The following is a 21,063-nucleotide window of genomic DNA, read 5'->3' on the forward strand; positions in this document are numbered from 1 at the left end:
TTTATACTAGAGGTTTTTGAATGAAAAAAGAGATCTTTCAAGGTTATCCAGCCTGTTCTCCATTTCCAGTTAAGGTAGTACTGTGTCTTTGCCCTAACTTCCTGGATCCATTTACAGCATTCATTCTGGATCATTTCTCCTAGACATCCTCTACCTGGGTTAACAGACCCCAGGCCTATGTGCCATGTGCTATTTGGACAGATTTTAAGAAACAATAGCTTTACTGATATATTACTCATATACCATACAATTTATACACTTAAAGTGTACAAGTCAAGGATTTTTAGGATATTCACAGCTATGTGCAACCACCACCACAGTCAATTTTAGAACATTCTCATCCTCTCCCCCTCAAAAAAGTCTCACCCATTATCAGTCACTCCCCTCCCTGCACCTCTCACCTTCCCCAGTCCTAGGCAACCACTTAAGCATTTTCTGCCTATTCTGGACATACCATATAAATGGAATCATACAATATGTGGCTTCTTTCAAAGTTCATCCATGTTGTAGCATATATTAATATTTCATTACTTTTAACAGCTCAGTAACAGTCCATTGTATGGATATACCACATTTTATTTATCCATTTATCAGATGATGGACATGTGAGTTGTTTCCACTTTTTGGCTATTATGAATCATGCTGCTATGAACATTCATGCACAAGTTTTTGTCTGGACATAGTTTTCATTTTTCTTAAGTATATGACCATTATGGACTGAATGTTTGTGTGTCCCTGCCTGTCCCCCTGCAAATTCATGCTGAAACCCTCACCCTCAATGCAAAGAAATTTAGAGGTGGAATCTTTAGGAAGTAATCAAGTTTAGCTGAGGTCATGAGACCTCAGCTCATCGTGGGACCCCCAGGATGGGATTAGTGTCCTTATAAGAAGAGGAAGACAGACCAGAGCTTACTCTCTCCTCCATGTGAGCACAGACTGAGACGGCTGCTGTTACAAACTAGGAAAAGGGTTCTCACCAGGAACCAAATCTGTTGCCACCTTAATCTTAACCTTCCCAGTGTCCAGAAGTGTGAGAAATAAATGCCTGTTGTTTAAGCTACCCACTTTACGGTATCTTGTTATAGCAGCCTGAGCTGATTAAGACAATGCCCAAGAGAGGAACTGTGGAGTCATATGGTAATTATATGTTTAACCTTTCAAGAAACTACCAGATTGTTTTCCAAAGGGGCCACTGGACCACTAGGAGGGACTTCCCTAGTGGCAAGGGAGGAAGGGAGGGAGGGAGGGAGGGAGGGAGGGAGGGAGGGAAGAAGGAAGGAAGGAAAACATAGGGCAGTAATTACATGGTAGGAGGAGGGAGCTAGGATAAAGAAGAGGCTTCAAAGTTATGGGTGCTGTTGTATCAATACTTCTTAAGCTGAGTGTTATTACCTAGCTTGGGGACAGAACTTGTGAAATTTTTATATTATTACTATTTAAATCCTATATATTTAAATATTCTTTGTATGTTTGAAATATTTCAAAAAGTTTAAAAATGTCTTAAATTTGAAAGGCTTTACATGAAGTCTGAACTCCCCAGTTCACCCCAATTGCAGACCTCTTCTTATCATCTTATTGGGGTCTCCTCTGGAATCCAGCCCTGAAGCAATTAGAGTTCGGCATATGTCATGTTCCATGGCACTGTCATCTCTCTATCCCCAGCTCTATGGCCACATTTCCACCAGAACTATCCATGGCCTCCTAATTTTCTCCCATTATTAGGTCTCTTTTTCATGGCTTTTTCTACTATCTTGGAGAGAATAATTGTCAACTCTCTTTCAACATCTGACCTCTGTTTTGTTTAATAAAAATCTCTACCTATCCTTATTTCTAGTACAATTCCAAAATGAAGATTTACTAGGATAAAATTAACTACAAGAACCCCCAACAAATATTTGTTTAAAATCATTAGATCTAAATCAACTCAGACCCTAGGTTTTGGAACTGGCTATATGGGAAGAGTAAAAGGCAAGGGTATGACAGCCAGTTAAAACATAAACCCCAACAGACAAAGGAACTCTGCTCTATATAGAATTAACAAAGACGATTTGGCTATAGTCATAGTAAAATTTCTGTAGAAAAAAAGTACATTTTTGGTAGAGGAAGAGGTCTTATTTAAATAAAAGCTCTATTAATGTACATTTGCATATGTACTTATTTAATGTGAATCCTCTGTTTAGAAGCAATATAGTTGAGTAAACTATTTATTTGAAAAGGAGAAATTCATGATATACTTATATGCTGGTAAACTACAAAGCTGGTAAACTCTTAAATAAAAAAAAAACCCACAAAAAAAAAAAAAGAAAAACCCACAAAGTGCTTAACCATTAGATAGCCTAACCATATTAATAGTGAAGAAAGTAAGATATTGGTTTTGATAAATAAGAGCAAAAGGTCATTTACTCAATACGAACCTATTAATGTGTTACTTTCCACCAGAGCAGCAGACTTATCTCCATCTCCACATGCAACCCGCTGAGTTTTTAAGTAAGCAGACAGAGATGACGGCAGAGCGTTCTGCCAGATTAAGAAGTTCAGTAGGTAGGAAGCTGTTACACAGTCATATGGTTTGGTGCTTGTGCTGAGCTCCAGTGCTGCCTGGAATAAGCCTTGTAGTTTCTCTGAATCCTAGGATAAAGCAGAGACTCAGTCATTATCACTTAAACATTTCTTTAATTTGAAGGAATAACACATACTTATGCCACACAACTGACAACCGATACGAACATTAATTCTCTGAATATAGGCTGGAGTTTTTTTTTTTTAGGCTGCGCCAAGTGGCACGCGGGATCTTAGTTCCCCTGCATTGGAAGTTCAGAGTCTTAACCACTGGACTGCCAGGGAAGTCCGGATAAAGCTTTTTTTTTTTTAAGTACCTCTTTCTTCAGCAAAAGTATACTTTTTCCTGTAGAAATTCTGCTATACTATAACCAGATCATCTTCGTTATTTCTATATAGCCCAGAGTTCTTCTGTATGTCAAGATTTGTTTTACTGGGAGTCATGCTCCTGCCTTTCTCCCCACCCCCTTCCCATACAGCTAGTTCAATGGAGAAAAATACACATACATATGAAAATACAAATTCACCAGGCTGTTCCTAGCAAAGCTCCATGTATATGTGTGAAAAATAAAGTGATAAGATCAACCTCAGAAATTCTGCATTAGAGCTCCCACACCTATATCTCATCTAAACATGCACTCACACAGCCTGTCCTCAAGAAGACAGAACAAAGGGCATTTCACTGTAATACGCATGGAAAGGTACAGGGCTGAGGACAGGAGACATGGATCCTAGTCCCAACTCCACAGTTGACAAGTTGCATGTTCACCACACTGGAACCTAGGGTTTCGTTGCTCAACAATATTGATTCTACTAGGATTATCTCATAACTGTCTAATATAAGGGAAAAAATCATTATCTAGGTATACCAATATTTAATAATGTCTTCTAATATCAAATAATAGACTCAAATATCAGCCTATTACTATTTAAATTCTTTGCTATTTGCTGTTTAATTTTCTATGACCTAAAAAACTGAAAGACAGTGGCTAAAACTCAAATCTAAATAGATATTAGAAAGAATCAATTAAGCATCTCAACCATTTTTTGTAACTGACAGTTAAGTCCCTAAACTAACCAACCAATTAGTAAGAAACAAAATAAATAGCCTTTGGAATCCAAAAGAGCATCTTTGTTCTATCATCTCAGGTCAATCAAAATATAAAGACCTTGGATATGTAGCCCCACAAGAAAGAAGGGCAAGAGACTAGGTGAGTAGTAAAGTCATATATTAGAAAGATATGCCATCAAAATATGAATATACAGATCCTTAGAGAGATTAGGCTAGCATTCAAAAAATGTTTTCAAGTTAGCTATATTAAAAAAGTTAATTACATATTACATAGGGTATACCCAAAGAAAGACTTTGAAAATATAATACATAACAAATATTTTAAAATCTTGAATTTAAAATCTTGAATCTGGGACCATTTACTAATACACAAGCCAGACCAGATATATAACTACCAGAATCTTATAGCAAGCCATATGTGCTACTAAGTTTCCTGAATTCTTTAAGTTGTGTCTATATACCAAGCATGTGTCTATCAAATTAGATACACAGAGCCCCCCTGAGGGGCGTTCATAGTCCATGTAAGGACCAGGTCTTTCATATAGGTGCCATAATATATACCTTTCCCCACTCCAGATACCCTCAAAATACTAGCCAGGAATGAGGCATAGTTATACATATGATACGAAGCTACAGTGAGATGAATGGTAAGAGGCAAGGGTTGGTGGAAGGGGAAACAGAGAAAGAGAAAGCATCTTCTTTAAAAATGCTTATAACGTACAAAAGTTAGCAGCCTAAGCACCAAAGAAGTTTCTGCACATCAGGGCACCTGAAAGACCACCAGGATAGGTGGACACCAGGGAGCAACTCTCAATATGAACCCAAGTCAGAAATGTTTGAGATTTTGCAATGCCGTCCAGAAGCAGTGGTAACAGACACCTTAGGCTCTCTGACATGTGCTCCGACAGAATCCCACTGCATCTACAAACTGCCATACCTAAACAGAGCCAAATAGCTAGAGCCCAGACCATGGCTCAGCTCCCACCCCTAAAGGCTCCCGTGGCCTGAATACAGCTCCAACAGGGAGCCAGAGCAAAGCTCTAGAGCCAGTGACCCGACAGCTGCTGGTGACCTCAGTGCCCCAGAATAAGCCTCAAGGGTAGAGCCAAGTACCTGGGCTATAGGGTCTCCTGAAGACCCATCCCCAAGCTTTGCCTTCACCCCTGAGACCATCTTTGATTCTCACCCCATGGTGGGAAGTGCAAGGCATCAGGAAGAGCATGGGGGCTGGGGATGGGGTAGAACACCCAGGGAGAGAAATACTGTTAACCTCAAGTACTCTGAGTTTCAGTCTCAGTTTAGCTATTACTTGTTGGAAGATCAGAAACATGTTCTCTACCTCATTTACACTAAGCTTCCCAGTCTACTATGCAGGGAGATTATCTAAAAAAAAAATCAAGTTACTGTAAGTGATGTGTTTTGATTGAATATTAACATGTCCAAGGGAACTGGGAGACCACAGTTAACTGAAATCTACCAATAATCTTGTAAACAATAAAACCTACTGCCTCCTACACCTCCCTTTTTCTCAAAACAATTTTTTTTAAAAAAGCAAAGATCACTGATTTGGATTTTGTTTCTCTTACAATATTTCCTCCTTCCCCACTACCCATCCCTACCTTCTCCATTCCACTACCTGCAACAGGAGAGGTATTAATGATAACTGAAACAGAAGATTTAGTAAGAAGGCAGATGCAAAGAGCCTGGACAATCCACTCTTTAAAGCAGTTAAAGACTGCTTTAACTGCTGCTAAGATAGAAAGTTTTCATGCATACACCACATTTACACTAACAGAAGAGAAGTCCAAATACCTGAAATTGTACAAATGTTTTTGGTAACTTCATTAGAAGATCAAATGCTAAAATTTTCACTTCTTCAAAAGTGCCAGTTAAACACTCCATTAGTGTTTGGAAACGACCAACATCAATATCATGACTCAGCTGATATACTGTTTGGACGCTACCTAAAAATTTAAAAAAAAAAAATTTTTTTAAGTGAACAGCAGGAAAAGGAAATCAACATTTTGACGTTATGTGGCCAAATTTATAGAAAATTAGTGTAAGAACTCACACCTTATATTTTACCCACAACAGCGTAAAAAATATTTCCAATAATTTATTTACTAAAATGATAAAATAATAAGTATTACAATTCTACAAATAGGAAATATTTTTCAATAACCATTTTTAAAAATTGAAGAATAGTTCATATACAATGTGTTAGTTTCAGGTGTACACCAAAGTGATTCAGATATATATATTTACACACATACACACACACACACACACACATACTCCTTTTCAGATTCTTTTCCATTATAGGTTATTACAAGATATTGAATATAGTTCCCTGTGTTATACAGTAGGTCCCTGTTGTTTATCCATTTGATACGTAGTAGTATGTATACATTAATCCCAAACTACTAATTTACGCCCCCCCTGCACCCCACTAGCCCCTTTGCTAACCATAAGTTTGTTTTTTTGTCTGTGTCTCTTTCTGCTTTGTAAATAAGTTCATTTGTATCATTTTTTAAGATTCCACATATAATTGACATCATATTTGTCCTTCTCTGACTTCACTTAATACAATAATATCTAGGTTCACCCATGTTGCTGCAAATGGCATTATTTCTTTCCTTTTTATGGCTGAGTAGTATTCCAGTGTGTGTGTGTGTGTGTGTGTGTGTGTGTGTGTGTGTGTGTGTGTGTGTGTATGTCTACGTACACACACACCATATCTTCTTTATTCATTCGTTAATGGGCTTAGGTTGTTTCCAAGTCTTGTTATTGTAAACAGTACTGCTGTGAACACTGAGGTGTATGTATCTTTTTGAATTAGAGTTTTTGTCATTTCCCGATATATACCCAGGAGTGGGATTGCAGGATCATATGGTAGGTCTATTTTTAGTTTTTTAAGGAATCTCCATACTGTTCTCCATAGTGGTTGCACCAATTTATATTCCCACCAACAGTATAGGAGGCTTCCTTTTTCTCCACACCCTCTCCAGCATTCATTATCTGTAGACCTTTTAATGATGGCCATTCTAACTGGTGTCAGGTGATACCTTATTGTAGTATTTTTTTTTTTGCCACACCAAAAAAAATCCTGGGCTTGCAGGATCTTAGTTCTCTGAGGAGGGATCGAACCCAGGCTCCCTGCAGTGGAGGCGCAGAGTCTTAACCACTGGACTGCCAGGGAATTCCTGCTCATTGTAGGTTTTTTTGTTGTTGTTGTTGCTGTTGTTGCTGTTTGCGGTACGCAGGCCTCTCACTGTTGTGGTCTCTCCTGTTGCGGAGCACAGGCTCTGGACGTGCAGGCTCAGCAGCCATGACTCACAGGCCCAGCCACTCCGCGGCATGTGGAATCTTCCTGGACCAGGGCACGAACCCGTGTCCCCTACATCAGCAGGTGGACTCTCAACCCCTGCGCCACCAGGGAAGCCCTCACTGTAGTTTTGATTTGCATTCCTCTAATAATTAGTGACACTGAGAATCTTTTCATGTGTCAGTTGGCCATCTGTATGTCTTCTTTGAAGAAATGTCTATTTAGGCCTTCTGCCCATTTTTTGATTGAGTTGTTCGTTCTTTTGATATTAAGCTATATGAGCTGTTTGTATATTTTGGAAATTAATCCCTTGGCTGTAGCATCGTTTGCAAATATTTTCTCCCAGTCTGTAAGTTGACCTTTCATTTTGTTTGTGGTTTCCTTTGTTGTGCAAAAGCTTTTAAGTTTAATTAGGTCCCATTTGTTTATTTGTTTTTATTTCCATTACTCTAGGAGACGGACCCATAAAATATCGCTGCAATTTATGTCAGAGTGTTCTGCCAATGCTTTCCTCTAAGAGTTTTATAGTATCCAGTCTTATATTTAGGTTTTTAATCCATTTTGAGTTTATTTTTGTATATGGTGTTAGGGAATGTTCTAATTTCTTTCGTTTACATGTAGCTGTCCAGTTTTCCCAGCACCACTTATTGAAGAGAATGTCTTTTCTCCATTGTATATTCTCGCCTCCTTTGTTGCAGATTAACTGACCATAAGTGAATCAGTTTATTTCTGGGCTTTTTATCCTGTTCCATTGATCTGTGTGTCTGTTTTTGTGCCAGTACCATACTTTTTTGATGACTGTAGCTTTGTAGTATAGTCTGAAGTCAGGAAAAGTGATTCCTCCAGCTCTATTCTTCTTTCTCAAGATTGTTTTGGCTGTTTGGGGGTCTTTCGTGTTTTCATACAAACTTAAAAATTTTTTATTCTAGTACTGTGAAAAATACCATTGGTAATTTGATAGGGATTGTACTGAATCTGTAGATTGCCTTGGGTAGTATGGTCATTTCAACATTATTCATTCTTCCAATCCAAGAACATGGTGTATCTTTCCATCAGTTTGTGTCATCTTCAATTTCTTTCATCAGTGTCTTACAGTTTTGGGGGGTATAGGTCTTTTGCCTACTTAGGTAGGTTTATTCCTAGGTATTTTACCCTTTTTGATACAATGATAAATGGGATTGTTTCCTTAATTTCTCTTTCTGATATTTCACTGTTTCTGTATAGATATACAACAGATTTCTGTATATTAATTTTGTATCCTGCAACTTTACCAAATTCATTGATGAGCTCTAGTAGTTTTCAGGTAGCATCTTTAGGATTTTCTATGTATAGCAACATGTCATCTGCAAACAGTAACAGTCTTACTTCTTTTCCAATTTGGATTCCTTTTATTTCTTTTTCTTTTTCTGACTGCTGTGGCTAGGACTTCCAAAACTATGTTGAATAAAAGTGGTGAGAGTGGGCATCCTTGTCTTGTTCCTGATCTTAGAGGAAATGCTTTTTGCGTTTCACCATTGAGTATGATGTTAGCTGTGGGTCCATCATATATGGCCTTTATTATGTTGAGGTATGTTCTATGTCTACTTTCTTTTTTTTTTTTTTTTTTTTTTGCGGTACACGGGCCTCTCACTGTTGTGGCCTCTCCCGTTGAGGAGCAAAGGCTCCGGACACGCAGGCTCAGCGGCCATGGCTCATGGGCCCAGCTGCTCTGTGGCATGTGGGATCTTCCCGGACCGGGGCACGAACCCGTGTCCCCTGCATCGGCAGGCGGACTCTCAACCACTGTGCCACCAGGGAAGCCCTATGCCTACTTTCTGAAGAGTTTTCATCATAAAAGTTTTACCATAAAAACAAAAGGGGGAAAATAAGACCTACAAAAACAAATCCAAAACAATTAATAAAATGGCAATAAGAACATAACATATCAATAATTACCTTAAATGTAAATGGACTAAATGCTCGAACCAAAAGACACAGACTGGCTGAATGGATACCAAAACAGGACCCATATATATGCTGCCTATGAGAAACTCATACAGATCTAGAGACACATACAGACTGAAAGTAAGGGGATAGAAAAACTTATTCCACATGAATGGAAATCAAAAGAAAGCCAGAGTAGCAATACTAGCATCAGATAAAATAGACTTTAAAATAAAGACTGTCACAAGAGACAAAGAAGGACACTACATAATGATCAAAGGATCAATCCAAGAAGGAGATATAACAACTGTAAAGATATATGCACCCAATATTGGAGCACCTCAATATATAAGGCAAATGTTAACAGACATAAAAGGAGAAATTGGCAGTAACACAATAATAGTGGGGGACTTTAACACCTCACTTACATCAATGGACAGATTATCCAGAAAGAAAATCAATAAGGAAACACAGGACTTAAATGACACATTAGACCAGATGGACTTCATTGATATTTAAAGAGCATTCCATCCGAAAGAAGCAGAGTCCACATTCTTTTCAAGAGTACATGGAACATTCTCCAGGATAAATTACGTGCTAGGCCACAAAGCAAGCCTTGGTAAATTTAAGAAAACTGAAATCATATCAAGCATCTTTTCTGACCACAACGTTATAAGGCTAGAAATCAACTACAAGAAAAAAACTGCAAAATTCAAACACACAGAGGCTAAACAATATGCTACTAAACAACCAATGGATCACTGAAGAAATCAAAAAATACCTAGAGACAAACAAAAGGAAATAAGTAGTGTTTAAAAATTTGTTTAAAACTATTTCATTCTCTTTCAAAAAGTTATATATTATTATACAAGATACCTAAGTTATTTTTCAAATAAACAAGTACAAACAAATAAATTCAGGAATACATCTTTTAAAAAAACCTTCATAAAATTTCTTGTCCTAGAATCCAAAGGCCTACCATGTCTTAGGTGAACTGACAAAGAATAATCAATACAATGACATATCCTTTAAATAATTTAAAAATCTGCCTGTTTGATTTGAATCTTATTCAAATATGTAGCTTTCCCTAGGCATCCATTCAACTACATGTATTACTTGCACTTAGGTTTGGTTGACTGAAAGAATCAGAGTGGAGGATGGAAGAGGAGGCAGTGATGTAAACAAAACAGAATGTGGGCTTCCCTGGTGGTGCAGTGGTTGAGGGTCCGCCTGCCAATGCAGGGGATGCGGGTTCGTGCCCCGGTCCGGGAGAATCCCACGTGCTGTGGAGCGGCTGGGCCTGTGAGCCATGGCCGCTGGGCCTGTGCGTCCAGAGCCTGTGCTCCACGGCAGGAGAGGGGCCTGCGTACCGCAAAAAAAAAAAAAAAAAAAACGGAATGTTAGGTCTCCCTCAAATAAATACCTGAGTAGGTTGATTACTCTGTGAATTTCCTATTATAACACAGATAATCATAATTGATGGATAAGTTGAGATATCTGCATTGCCCATAGTCTATTATAAGAATATTACCCCCAATTTTTTTTTGTTTCTTTTTTTTTTGTTGTTGTTGTCGTTTGTTTGTTTTTTTTGCGGTACATGGGTCTCTCACTGTTCTGGCCTCTCCCGTTGTGGAGCACAGGCTCCGGATGCTCAGGCTCAGCGGCCATGGCTCACGGGCCCAGCCACTCCGTGGCATGTGGGATCTTCCCGAACTGGGGCACGAACCCGTGTCCCGCACATCGGCAGGCGGACGCTCAACCACTGCGCCACCAGGGAAGCCCTAGTTTTTTTTTTTAATAAAGACTGACTGTTACAAAAAAATAAAAAAGGTTAAAATTACTATCAATATGGAATAATCATTTCAGTGTTTAATATACAAATGTGTGAACAGGTTGATTTTTTTAAAGTAACATTTACATTATTAACCATTGAAATAAACGATTATATTTATTGAAAAAAAAAAAGACATATCCTAATACCGTTCCTGGGCATCAACAATAAAGAAGGAATCTTTTTGCCATTCAGGCAAAAAGTTCAATTCATCTACAACGTGGAAAAAATCAGGCTGGCTTCACTCTTTGCCACAGCAGTATGTAGTACCAGAAGAGAGTGGAGCAATGCTTACCAAATCCTTAGGGAGAAAAGGGGTGATGAAAATCTACATATCAAAATCCCATTCCAGTATCAAGTATAACAGCAATATAAACATTTTTGAATGTGCAAGAAATTAAGAACTACATTTTCCCAAAAGCTCTTCTCAAAAAAAGATGAATTTCAACCAACAAAGAAATTAACAGAAAAACTATCACTAAAGAATGATGACAGTCACCAAATCTATTTAATTCTTAAGGCTAAGAGTAAACCTATGGGAATAATGGATTTCATAGCAGGATGTGAAGAACCTTTAACATTTAATGAATTAACCCCTCGTAATACCTGAAAACATTTCTATGCTTAATTAGAGGAATGTTGCTCAATATAAATCAGCATGTGAATTCATTTAAAACCTGAAAACATTTCTATGCTTAATTAGAGGAATGTTGCTCAATATAAATCAGCATGTGAATTCATTTAATCTTTAACTCGCAAGTTAGTCCAACCCTGTGAAATTCATAGGGCAAGCAAATGAAGTTTTTGTCACTTCAATCACACCTCTGCTCAAATCTGCCTCTTCTTTTCCAATTCGGACACCTTTCATTTCTTTTTCTTACCTAATTCCTCTGGCTAAAACTTCTGGTACAACGGTGAATAGCAGCAGTGAAAGTAAGCATCTGTGTCTTGCTCCTGATCATAGGGGAGGAACTTTCAGTCTTTCACCATTGAATATGGTGTTGTCTATGGGCTTTTCATGAATGTCCTTTATCATAATGAGGAAGTTCTCTTCTATTCCTAGTTTGCTAAGTGTTTATTTGTCTAAAAGGGTGTGGAATTTTGTCAATACTTTTTCTCCATTGAGATTATCATGTTTTTTTTTCTTTTGTTCTAATGTAGTGCATTACATTTACTATATTTTCTTATGCTGAAACACCCTTGCGTTCCTGGGATAAATTCCACTCACTTAGTCATGGTATATAATACTTTTAATATGCTGTTGGATTTGGTTTTCTAGCATTTTCTTGAGAATTTCTGCACCTATATTTATATAAGATACAGCTGTAGTTTTCTTGTGGTATCAGTGATGCTGGCTTCATAGAATGAGTTAGGAAATGTTCCTTCAATTTTTTTGAAGTTTGAGAAGGAATGGCATTAATTCTTCTTTAAATGTTTGGCAGAATATACCAATGAAGCCGCTCCCCTTGGACTTTTCTTTGCTGAGAGCTTTTCTTTTGAGAGGCTTTTGACTCCATCTCTTTATTTGTTATAGGTCTGTTCAAATTTTCTACTTCTTGAGTCAGCAATTTGTATATTACTAGGAATTTGTCCATTTCATGTAGGTTACCTAATTTATTAGAAATACAATATAACTGTTCACAGTACTGTCTTGTAATCTTTTTTATTTCTATAAGGTCAGTAGAAATGTCTCTAATTTTATTTCTGATTTTAGTGATTTACGTCTTTTTTTTATTCTTAGTATAGCTAAAACTTTGTCAATTTTGTTGATCTTAACAAAAAAACAACTTCTGGTTTTGCTGATTCTCTGTATTGTTTTTCTATTCTCTATTTCATTTATCTCCATTCTCTTCATTCTAATCTTTATTACTTCCTTCTTTCTGTAACTGTGGGGTAAGTGTGCTCTTCTTTTTCTAATTCCATGAGGTGTGAAGTTAGGTTATTGATTTGAGATCTTTTTTTCTTACATAATGTAGGCATTTACAGTTATATAAATCTCTCTATTAGCAGTGCTTTTGCTTCATCCTATAAGTTTTGGTAAGTTGTGTTTTTGTTTTCTTTCCTCTCAAAGTATTTTCTAATTTCCCCTTTGACCCATTGGTTAGTTAAGAGCTCTGCTCAAATTGGAAGCCTTCTCTGACACGACTGTATGAAAGCGCTATTACTCCCAAACTCCCAGGCACTCTATACTTCCCTGCACTTTTCTTCTTGAAATATTTTTTCATACTACTTATCTCCATCTGAAATTCTACGTATCACTTGTTGACTTACTTAGTCTGTCTATCTTCACTAAAGTCTAAGCTGTAAAATGGGAAGCACTCTGTTTTGTATACTGTGTATCCTTGGCACTAAATAAATTATTTGTTGAACAAGCCCTTTTAATCTAATTGTGGAATCCAATTTTTCACCATGAATATTGTGACATTTTATTCCAAATGAGAAAGATGTATGTGGCTTATTCTTCTTGAACTAGGACATACCTGAGGAAAGGCAAAAGCCATTTTAATCCCAAATCACAGTCTTTCTATAAAATAATATAAAAACCTATATTAGTATTCTTGACATAAAGATGAAGAATGAGTTTACATTTCCTATCCTGTATTTTTCAGTCATGCTTCTTTAGCCTCCTTTACAGTTAATGGGTACAGTATGGTTTGCTCTATTTACATTACTTCCCAGTTGTTTAATTAACATCATTACTGTGCCATCAGTCACTGCCCAATTATACATGACTCATTCATTAGAAAGATGACACAGGTTTTTCACTTTTAAAGTATATTTAAATATATTAAACTATTCTCTCAATTGAAAAATTACCAGTATAATTCAGCCTACATATTTCCCATACACCTAGGTGTTAACTATAAATATAGGAATGCACAGAAAACTTTTTGTTAAATGGATAATCAATCACTCTCAGGTAAAACCTTGTTTTCTAAATTCAGTTGTAGTACCACTGAAATTCCCTAAACTGATGGGTATTCCTGTATTCATTTTCTGTGGATGCTGTAACATATTACCATGACCTTGGTGGCTTAAAACCACATAAATTTATTTTCTCACAGTTCTGGAAGCCAGAAGTCTGAAATCAAGGGCCATGCTCTCTCTCAAGTCTCTAAGGGAGAATTCATTCCTCGTCTCTTTCAGCTTCTGGTGGCTGCCAGCATTCCCTGGCTTATAGCCACAGCATGCCAATCTCTATCACCACTGTCACAATGACTCCTCCTTTTCTTTTTGTCACATTTCCCTCTGCCTTCCTCTTACAATGCCACTTGCAGTGGCATTAAGGCCCATACAGATAATCCAAGATTATCTCATTTTAAGATCCTTAACTTAATCATATCTTAAAAAACCCCTAAATAAGTAAGGTGTTGTTTTTTTTGTTTTTTTTTTTTGGGGGGTACACAGGCCTCTCACTGTTGTGGCCTCTTCCATTGCAGAGCACAGGCTCCGGATGCACAGGCTCAGCGGCCATGGCTCACAGGCCCAGCCACTCTGCAGCATGTGGGATCTTCCCAGACCGGGGCACGAACCCGTGTCCCCCGCATCGGCAGGCGGACTCTCAACCACTGCACCACCAGGGAAGCCCAATAAGTAAGGTTTAAATAAGTAAGGTTCACTTTCACAAGTACTAAGGATTTGGTACAGGTTTCCTTTGGAGGTCATTTTTTGTCCTACTACACTTACTTAATCAGGTGATCCAATTTATCAAGAATAATGGGACAAACTAACATCATGTATCTCCTGTTACCATGCCCTGAGAAAGAAACTATATCACCTATGCAATATTCCTGCCAAAAATGCATAACATGAATCAAGTCATAAGAAAACAATCAGACAAACCCAAACTGAGATACATTCTTCCAAAATGTTAATGTCATGAAATAAGAAAATTTCCAAATTGAAAGAGGTTCAAGATGCATAACAATTAAATGCAATGTGTGACTTTAGACTGGTTCCTGGATTGTGGGGAAAAATTTTTTTTCTACAAAAAGCCACTTATTAGGACAACTGGTACAATTTGAATATGGATTGTATATTAGATAACATCAACATTAATTCCTGAATTTGATCATTGTGATATGGTTAGAAAATTAATGAGAGGGCTTCCCTAGTGGCGCAGTGGCTAAGAATCCGCCTGCCAATGCAGGGGACATGGGTTCGCGCCCTGGTTCAGAAGATCCCACATGCCGCGGAGCAACTAAGCCCGTGCGCCACAACCACTGAGTCTGCGCTCTAGAGCCCACGAGCCACAACTACTGAACCCGAGCGCCACATCTACTGAAGCCCATGTGCCTAGAGCCCATGCTCCACAACAAGAGAAGCCACCGCAATGAGAAGCCCATGCACCGCAACCAAGAGTAGCCCCCTCTCTCCACAACTAGAGAAAAGCCTGCACACGGCAATGAAGACCCAACGCAGCCAAAAATAAAATAAATTTTTTAAAGAAAGAAAATTAATGAGAGAGAAACAGTGAGGTAAAGCAAATATCGCAAAATAACTTATGAATCTAAGTAGAGGGTTCATGGCTAAACTATTCTTGAAACTTTGTTTATTCACTGAACTATTCTTGAAACTTTGCTGTTAGTTTCAACTTTTTCAAAACAAAAACTTGAAAAAACTGGTTTTCTTCAAATGAAGCAAGTCTGTATTAACAGCAAATAACTGCCAAAAAATTATACTTTGCCTAAAAATTTAAACTAAAAAAAAAAGTCCAACTATAAAGTTTCCTGGTCCTTTGGCCATTCCCTCCAAAAGAGCAGTACATTTTCCTGTTTGTCCACCGTCAAGCAAGACTGAGCACAAACAAGAAATCATCATTAAAATACACATACATTCATGTATGGAGATAAAAAGAATCATTTCTTGTCAGAAAGGAAAATAAGGGCTTCCCTGGTGGTGCAGTGGTTGGGAATCCGCCTGCCAATGCAGGGGACACGGGTTCGAGCCCTGGTCTGGGAAGAACCCACATGCTGCGGAGCAGCTGAGCCCTGTGCGCCACAACTACTGAGCCTGTGCTCTAGAGCCCGCGAGCCACAATTGCTGAAGCCCGTGCATCTGGAGCCTGTGCTCCGCAGCAGGAGAGGCCACTGCAATGAGGGGCCCATGCAGTGCAGTGAAGAGTAGCCACCGCTCGCGGCAACTAGGGAAAGCCTGTGTACATTAATGAAGACACAACATAGCCAAAAATAAATAAATAAATAAAATTTTTAAAAACCTTAAAAAAAAAAAGGAAAATAAAACAACGCAAAGAAAGAAGTTAAATATTCATCCTGTTGAGTACCCCACAGAGGAGATACAAAGGGTATGATTAAACCAGAATGCCTGGAAATGACATCCTTATATTGTCCTTCCAAAACCAGATTCAGACTTATGAAACAGACAGCATATAAGGGAAACCACATTTTAACCACAGAGACTCACTGAGGAATGTTATACATAAGAGAAACTATTATTATTTTAATTTTTTAAACTTAGAGAACAGATTGGGCACTATCCTAAAATAGCAACATACAAATTAGGGGAATGAGGGCAGCAACTCATCTCATAATAAGCATAATCCATGAAAACTCTAGTTTCGGGTCAGCAAATAACAATCACTGTAAAGTTTCTCTCCCTTATGCCCCTTACTGGCAAATTGAATTATGTCCAAATAAGAATTATATAATGAGACTTACACCTTCGATAAGAATCTAAACAAAACACAACAAACCTGAAACTTCAAGTAAAACAAAATATTGAAAAAGTATGTTTTGCAAGAAAACAAATACTTTCCCGAAACATGATTGAAAACTTACCTTCTGGCACAGGAAAAACTTCAGCTATTGAGCCTAAAATGGTTAAAGCTGAAAATCTAGTTGGGTAGGAAGAGCCAGGAAATAATGCTTCAAAAAGACTGTTGCAAATGGATGACATGAAATTCTAAAAAAAAAAATTACAGTAAATATAATTGAGCTAACTCACAATAGCTTATCTTGAAAGTATCACTACTATTACTCTGAAGAGTGATATTTTTTCTAATTTAGAGAGAAAAGATTTTTTAAAACAATATTAGTTGTTCACTTTGCTTGACAATTCAGATTGGCACCCTTGACCATGAGCTCATGACTTCAGTGAACCCTATCTTTGTAGAGTCAACAAGAAGTACAGAAGAAAACGAAAACACTAATTTAAAGAGATATGTGTGCCCCCATGTTCACTGCAGCATTATTTACAACAGTCAAGATACAGAAACAACATAAGTGTCCAAGGATGGATAAACAGATGAATAAATCAGACAGAAAAAGACAAAGACTTAATGATCTCTCTTTTATATAGAATTAAAAAATTAAAAACAAAAACAAAAACCAACCTCATAAATACAGAGAACAGACTGGTAGCTGCCAGGGGTCGGGTGGGGGAGGATTTGGAAAAATGGGTGAATAGAGTCGAAAGATACAAACTTCCAGATATAAAATAAAATAAATAGGCCATGGGCTGTAATGTATAGTAGAGTGACTATAGTTAATACTACTACATTGTATATTTGAAAGTTGCTAAGAAAAAAAACTTTTTCTAACTTTGTATGGTGACAAATGTTAACTAGACTTAATGTGGTAATCATGTCCCAATATATACAAATGTCTAACCACTGTGTTGTACACCTGAAACTATTATGTCAATTATACCTGATTTAAGTTAAAAAAACAACAACAACAAAAAGTACAATTCTAAATGTAGTCCAGACGAGAAAAAACATTTTTCTGGTGAAAACATGATCCATTCTGCCCTGACTTGTGTTAGTTATATGAATATTGATTTTCTTCACCAGAAGCATTCAGGCATCAAAGGTATATATACTTTTTTTTTAAGTTTTAAAATGACCAAAGACATATCCAATATATACTACTTGATACATTTGATAAATACTTGGTATCTGGCTATAATGACATATTTCATGACAAAGATCTAGCTATTCCACTGTCTTCTATCTGCCTCTCTGAGACTCCTATTCTACCTTTCTGTTTATACAAATGATTAGAAATGAAAACTTTTAGTAAAATGCAATAAAAAAAGCAATGTGGGAAACAGTTTATCCAGGATAAAGTCTTCTTCCTCTAATTAAAAAAAATAATAATAATTTCTCCATAAGACCAAAGGAAAAACATATAAGGAAAAGCTGTGATTCTCAAGCCTCTCATACACTGCTATGCCCTGACAACATATATTTGTAACTAAGCAGCATATAAGCAGCCCTAGTCCCAGCCATCTTTAGATAGGATTCCTGCATTCATTTCCTTGGTTAAGGACATACAATCTTGGGGATTTATCCTGTAGGCCCTTACAAGCCCTAAGTAAGAGTTTACTAGTTTATTAATTTTATTGGGTTTCAAAGGAATAGGGTAGTTATTGAAAATATCCTAGTTAAACTAGTGTTAATTATAAATGAGTAGTATAGTATTCACATTAAATGGCAACAAGTTCATCCTTTAGGATTTATCTTATCCTAACTGCACTGTCAATTGTATTTTCAGATATAGTTGTTCTTTCCCTCAACCAGACTGTAACCACAATGGAGGCAGGAACCACAATTTAGACATTTATGTCCTGAACACACTGTACTACACACATAGTAAGGGCTCAACATATGCTCTAGTCCCTTTTAATGTCCCTTGGTGGGGATTCCAGATACCATGGCCTAGCATTCAAAACTCTCTGCTACCCATCCCCAAATTGATTTTCTAACTCATTTTCCATTATTCAATTCCTCTGTCCGGGGACTTCCCTGGTGGTACAGTGGTTAAGAATCTGTCTTCCAATGCAGGGGACACGAGTTCGATCCCTCACTGGGGAACTAAGATCCCACATGCCGTAGAACTCGCATGCTGCAACAACTGAGCCCGAGTGCTCTAGAGCCCACGTACCACAACTAGAGAGATCGTGTACTCTAGAGCCCACATACCACAATGAGAGAGAAGCCTGCACGCCGCAAGAAAGAGCCTGCGCACTGCAACGAAAGATCCTGCGTGCCGCAACTAAGACCCGACACAGCCAAATAAATAAATAAATATTTTTTAAAAAAAACAAAGAGTTAAAAAAAAAAAAAAGGACTCTGTGCTTCCAATGCAAGGGGCATGGGTTTGATCCCTGGTTGGGGGACTAAGATCCCACATACTGTGGGGTGTGGCCAAAAAAAAAATCCTCTGTCCCTCAAATATCTTATATGTCATTCATACTAGTGAATTCACCATTCTCCAAATTTTCCCTGTACTCTCTTACCTCCAAGCCTTCCCTCAAGCTGGTACTAGGGAAGAAACTATTCCGATTTGGTTGTCCAGAGCAGATATAGATTGTAGTCAGGCTCTACCACTTCCTGGCTGAGGACCCTTGGATAGTTTTGCTCATTCAACTTTTCCAAGCTTCACTTATCTCACTTGTTAAGTGAGGATAATAATGCCCATCTCACAGCTTCGTTATTAAAGATTAGAGGAGAACACGGATCTAAAGCATTTTATAATTGAAAGTACTCTAGCTAACATATTTTTAAGTACTCTATTATACTAGAGTATGAAAATAACCTCCTTCACTAGACTAGAAGACACCTTTTCCCACTCATAGCCTTCTCTTCTCCCAGCACTTAGTCTGTTGACTGGCACTGAGTCCACCACACACCGCACACGACACCCACTATTCTAATGACGATGATACAACAGTTCCGAAGTTGCAACCTCCAAAAGCCACAAGAGCCTACAGGTGGGAGAAAATATCAGAACTATGAGACTGACTCAGATCAAGACTCTAAACGACTAGTTTTCAAAAAATATATATTCATAAGCAAAACGAAGAAACCACGCATACATGAAAATTCAGAATGTCACACCACAAAATCAGTTTTGTGTTTCTAAGTACCTAATTGAGATTTCACAAATGTCATTTTATCCCCTGCAAAAAGAAGCAAGGTGTTTCTGAGATCATCTAGCAATGATCTAAAAAGGGCTAAAACATAACTGTTACACACACACAGTAAATGCTCTATACTCTAGTTACTTTTAATGATGCCCAGGAAGGCTTTTTAGAGTGATCTAGAGTTTGCAAAGAACATTTCTTGTTTAATCCTCAAAACCAACCTTTTCAGAGAGGTTACTCATCCCACTTATAGCTAAGTAGACTCATGAAAGTAAGCCAAGTAGTCAGTGGCAGAATTGTTACTAATCATGTCCTTCAAGTTTAGGTTGTGACTTTCTCATCTTTTGTTGTTGAGATTTTACGAAGATGAAGCTGATTTCAGCCTTTGTATAGGAATGTTCTTCTTTAGATGATTTTTAACCTTTAGTAGGTAGTAAGTATAGCATGCTTCCAATATATCACTTATTACACTTGTTTCCCTAAATGAAATAAAATACATGAGCTCTGTCCTCTATCTGGGTGTTAGGAGAAAATAAGCGTCTGCTTCTGAGAGGAAAGATTTGGAGTAAGAAACCAGTGAAAGCTCATTCTGTTCCGATGGGACAGAAATTGAAGGTTGTCAAGCTGAGCCCTGGCCCAGACTGGAGCTGCTATAACTGGGGATCCATCCATGACATTAACCTGGTGCCCTGAAATCCAGTCCTATTCTTCAAGTTCACTCCAAAAAACAGGATAGAGAGGAAGCTCTGTAACTGGACCATGGGCCAGGAGTCACAAACATCAAGCTACTGTTAAATCATGTTAGATGAAAGGGGAAACACACTCAGATGCAGCAGTCATCTACCCTAGGGAGGCATGGAGGAACCAGGGCTGCCAATTACCTTTTTTTCAAGTACTAAATTCATCTGGCTCACATAAGCTGTAAAACATCGAGGGTTAGCTCATTAATATTATTCTATTTTTTTAACATCTTTATTGGAATATAATTGCTTTACAATAGTGTGTTAGTTTCTGCTGTATAACAAAGTGAATCAGCTATACATATACATATATCCCCATATCTCCTTGCTCTTGTGTCTCCCTCCCACCCTCCCTATCCCACCCCTCTAGGTGGTCACAAAGCACCAAGCTGATCTCCCTATGCTATGCTTCCCACTAGCTATCTATTTTACAATTGATAGTGTATATATGTCCATGCCACTCTCTCACTTTGTCCCAGCTTACCCTTCCCCCTCCCCGTGTCCTCTAGTCCATTCTCTATGTCCGAGTCTTTATTCCTGTCCAGTCCCTACGTTCTTCAGAACAATTTTTAATTTTTTTAGATTCCATATATATATGTGTGTATTAGCATATGGTATTTGTTTTGTCTCTTTCTGACTTACTTCATTCTGTATGACAGTCTCTAGGTCCATCCGATACCTCATTACAAATAACTCAATTTCGTTTCTTTTTATGGCTGAGTAATAT

General features: G+C 37.7%; 1 protein-coding gene across 5 annotated transcripts in view; it reads right to left on the reverse strand.

Annotated features, from left to right (window-relative positions):
• Positions 1-21,063, reverse strand: part of THADA (THADA armadillo repeat containing) — a 314,598-nt gene that overhangs the window by 265,131 nt on the left and 28,404 nt on the right. For all 5 annotated transcript variants that reach the window (XM_032652726.1, XM_032652725.1, XM_032652728.1 and 2 more), the window contains 3 exons: positions 16,509-16,632; positions 5,444-5,595; positions 2,415-2,628 (listed from right to left, as the gene is read on the reverse strand). In XM_032652726.1, the coding sequence (XP_032508617.1) occupies positions 2,415-2,628; positions 5,444-5,595; positions 16,509-16,632 (490 nt within the window). The remainder of the gene's footprint in view (positions 1-2,414; positions 2,629-5,443; positions 5,596-16,508; positions 16,633-21,063) is intronic.

This window comes from Phocoena sinus, chromosome 13, assembly GCF_008692025.1.
Source record: "Phocoena sinus isolate mPhoSin1 chromosome 13, mPhoSin1.pri, whole genome shotgun sequence".
Lineage (NCBI taxonomy): Eukaryota > Metazoa > Chordata > Mammalia > Artiodactyla > Phocoenidae > Phocoena > Phocoena sinus.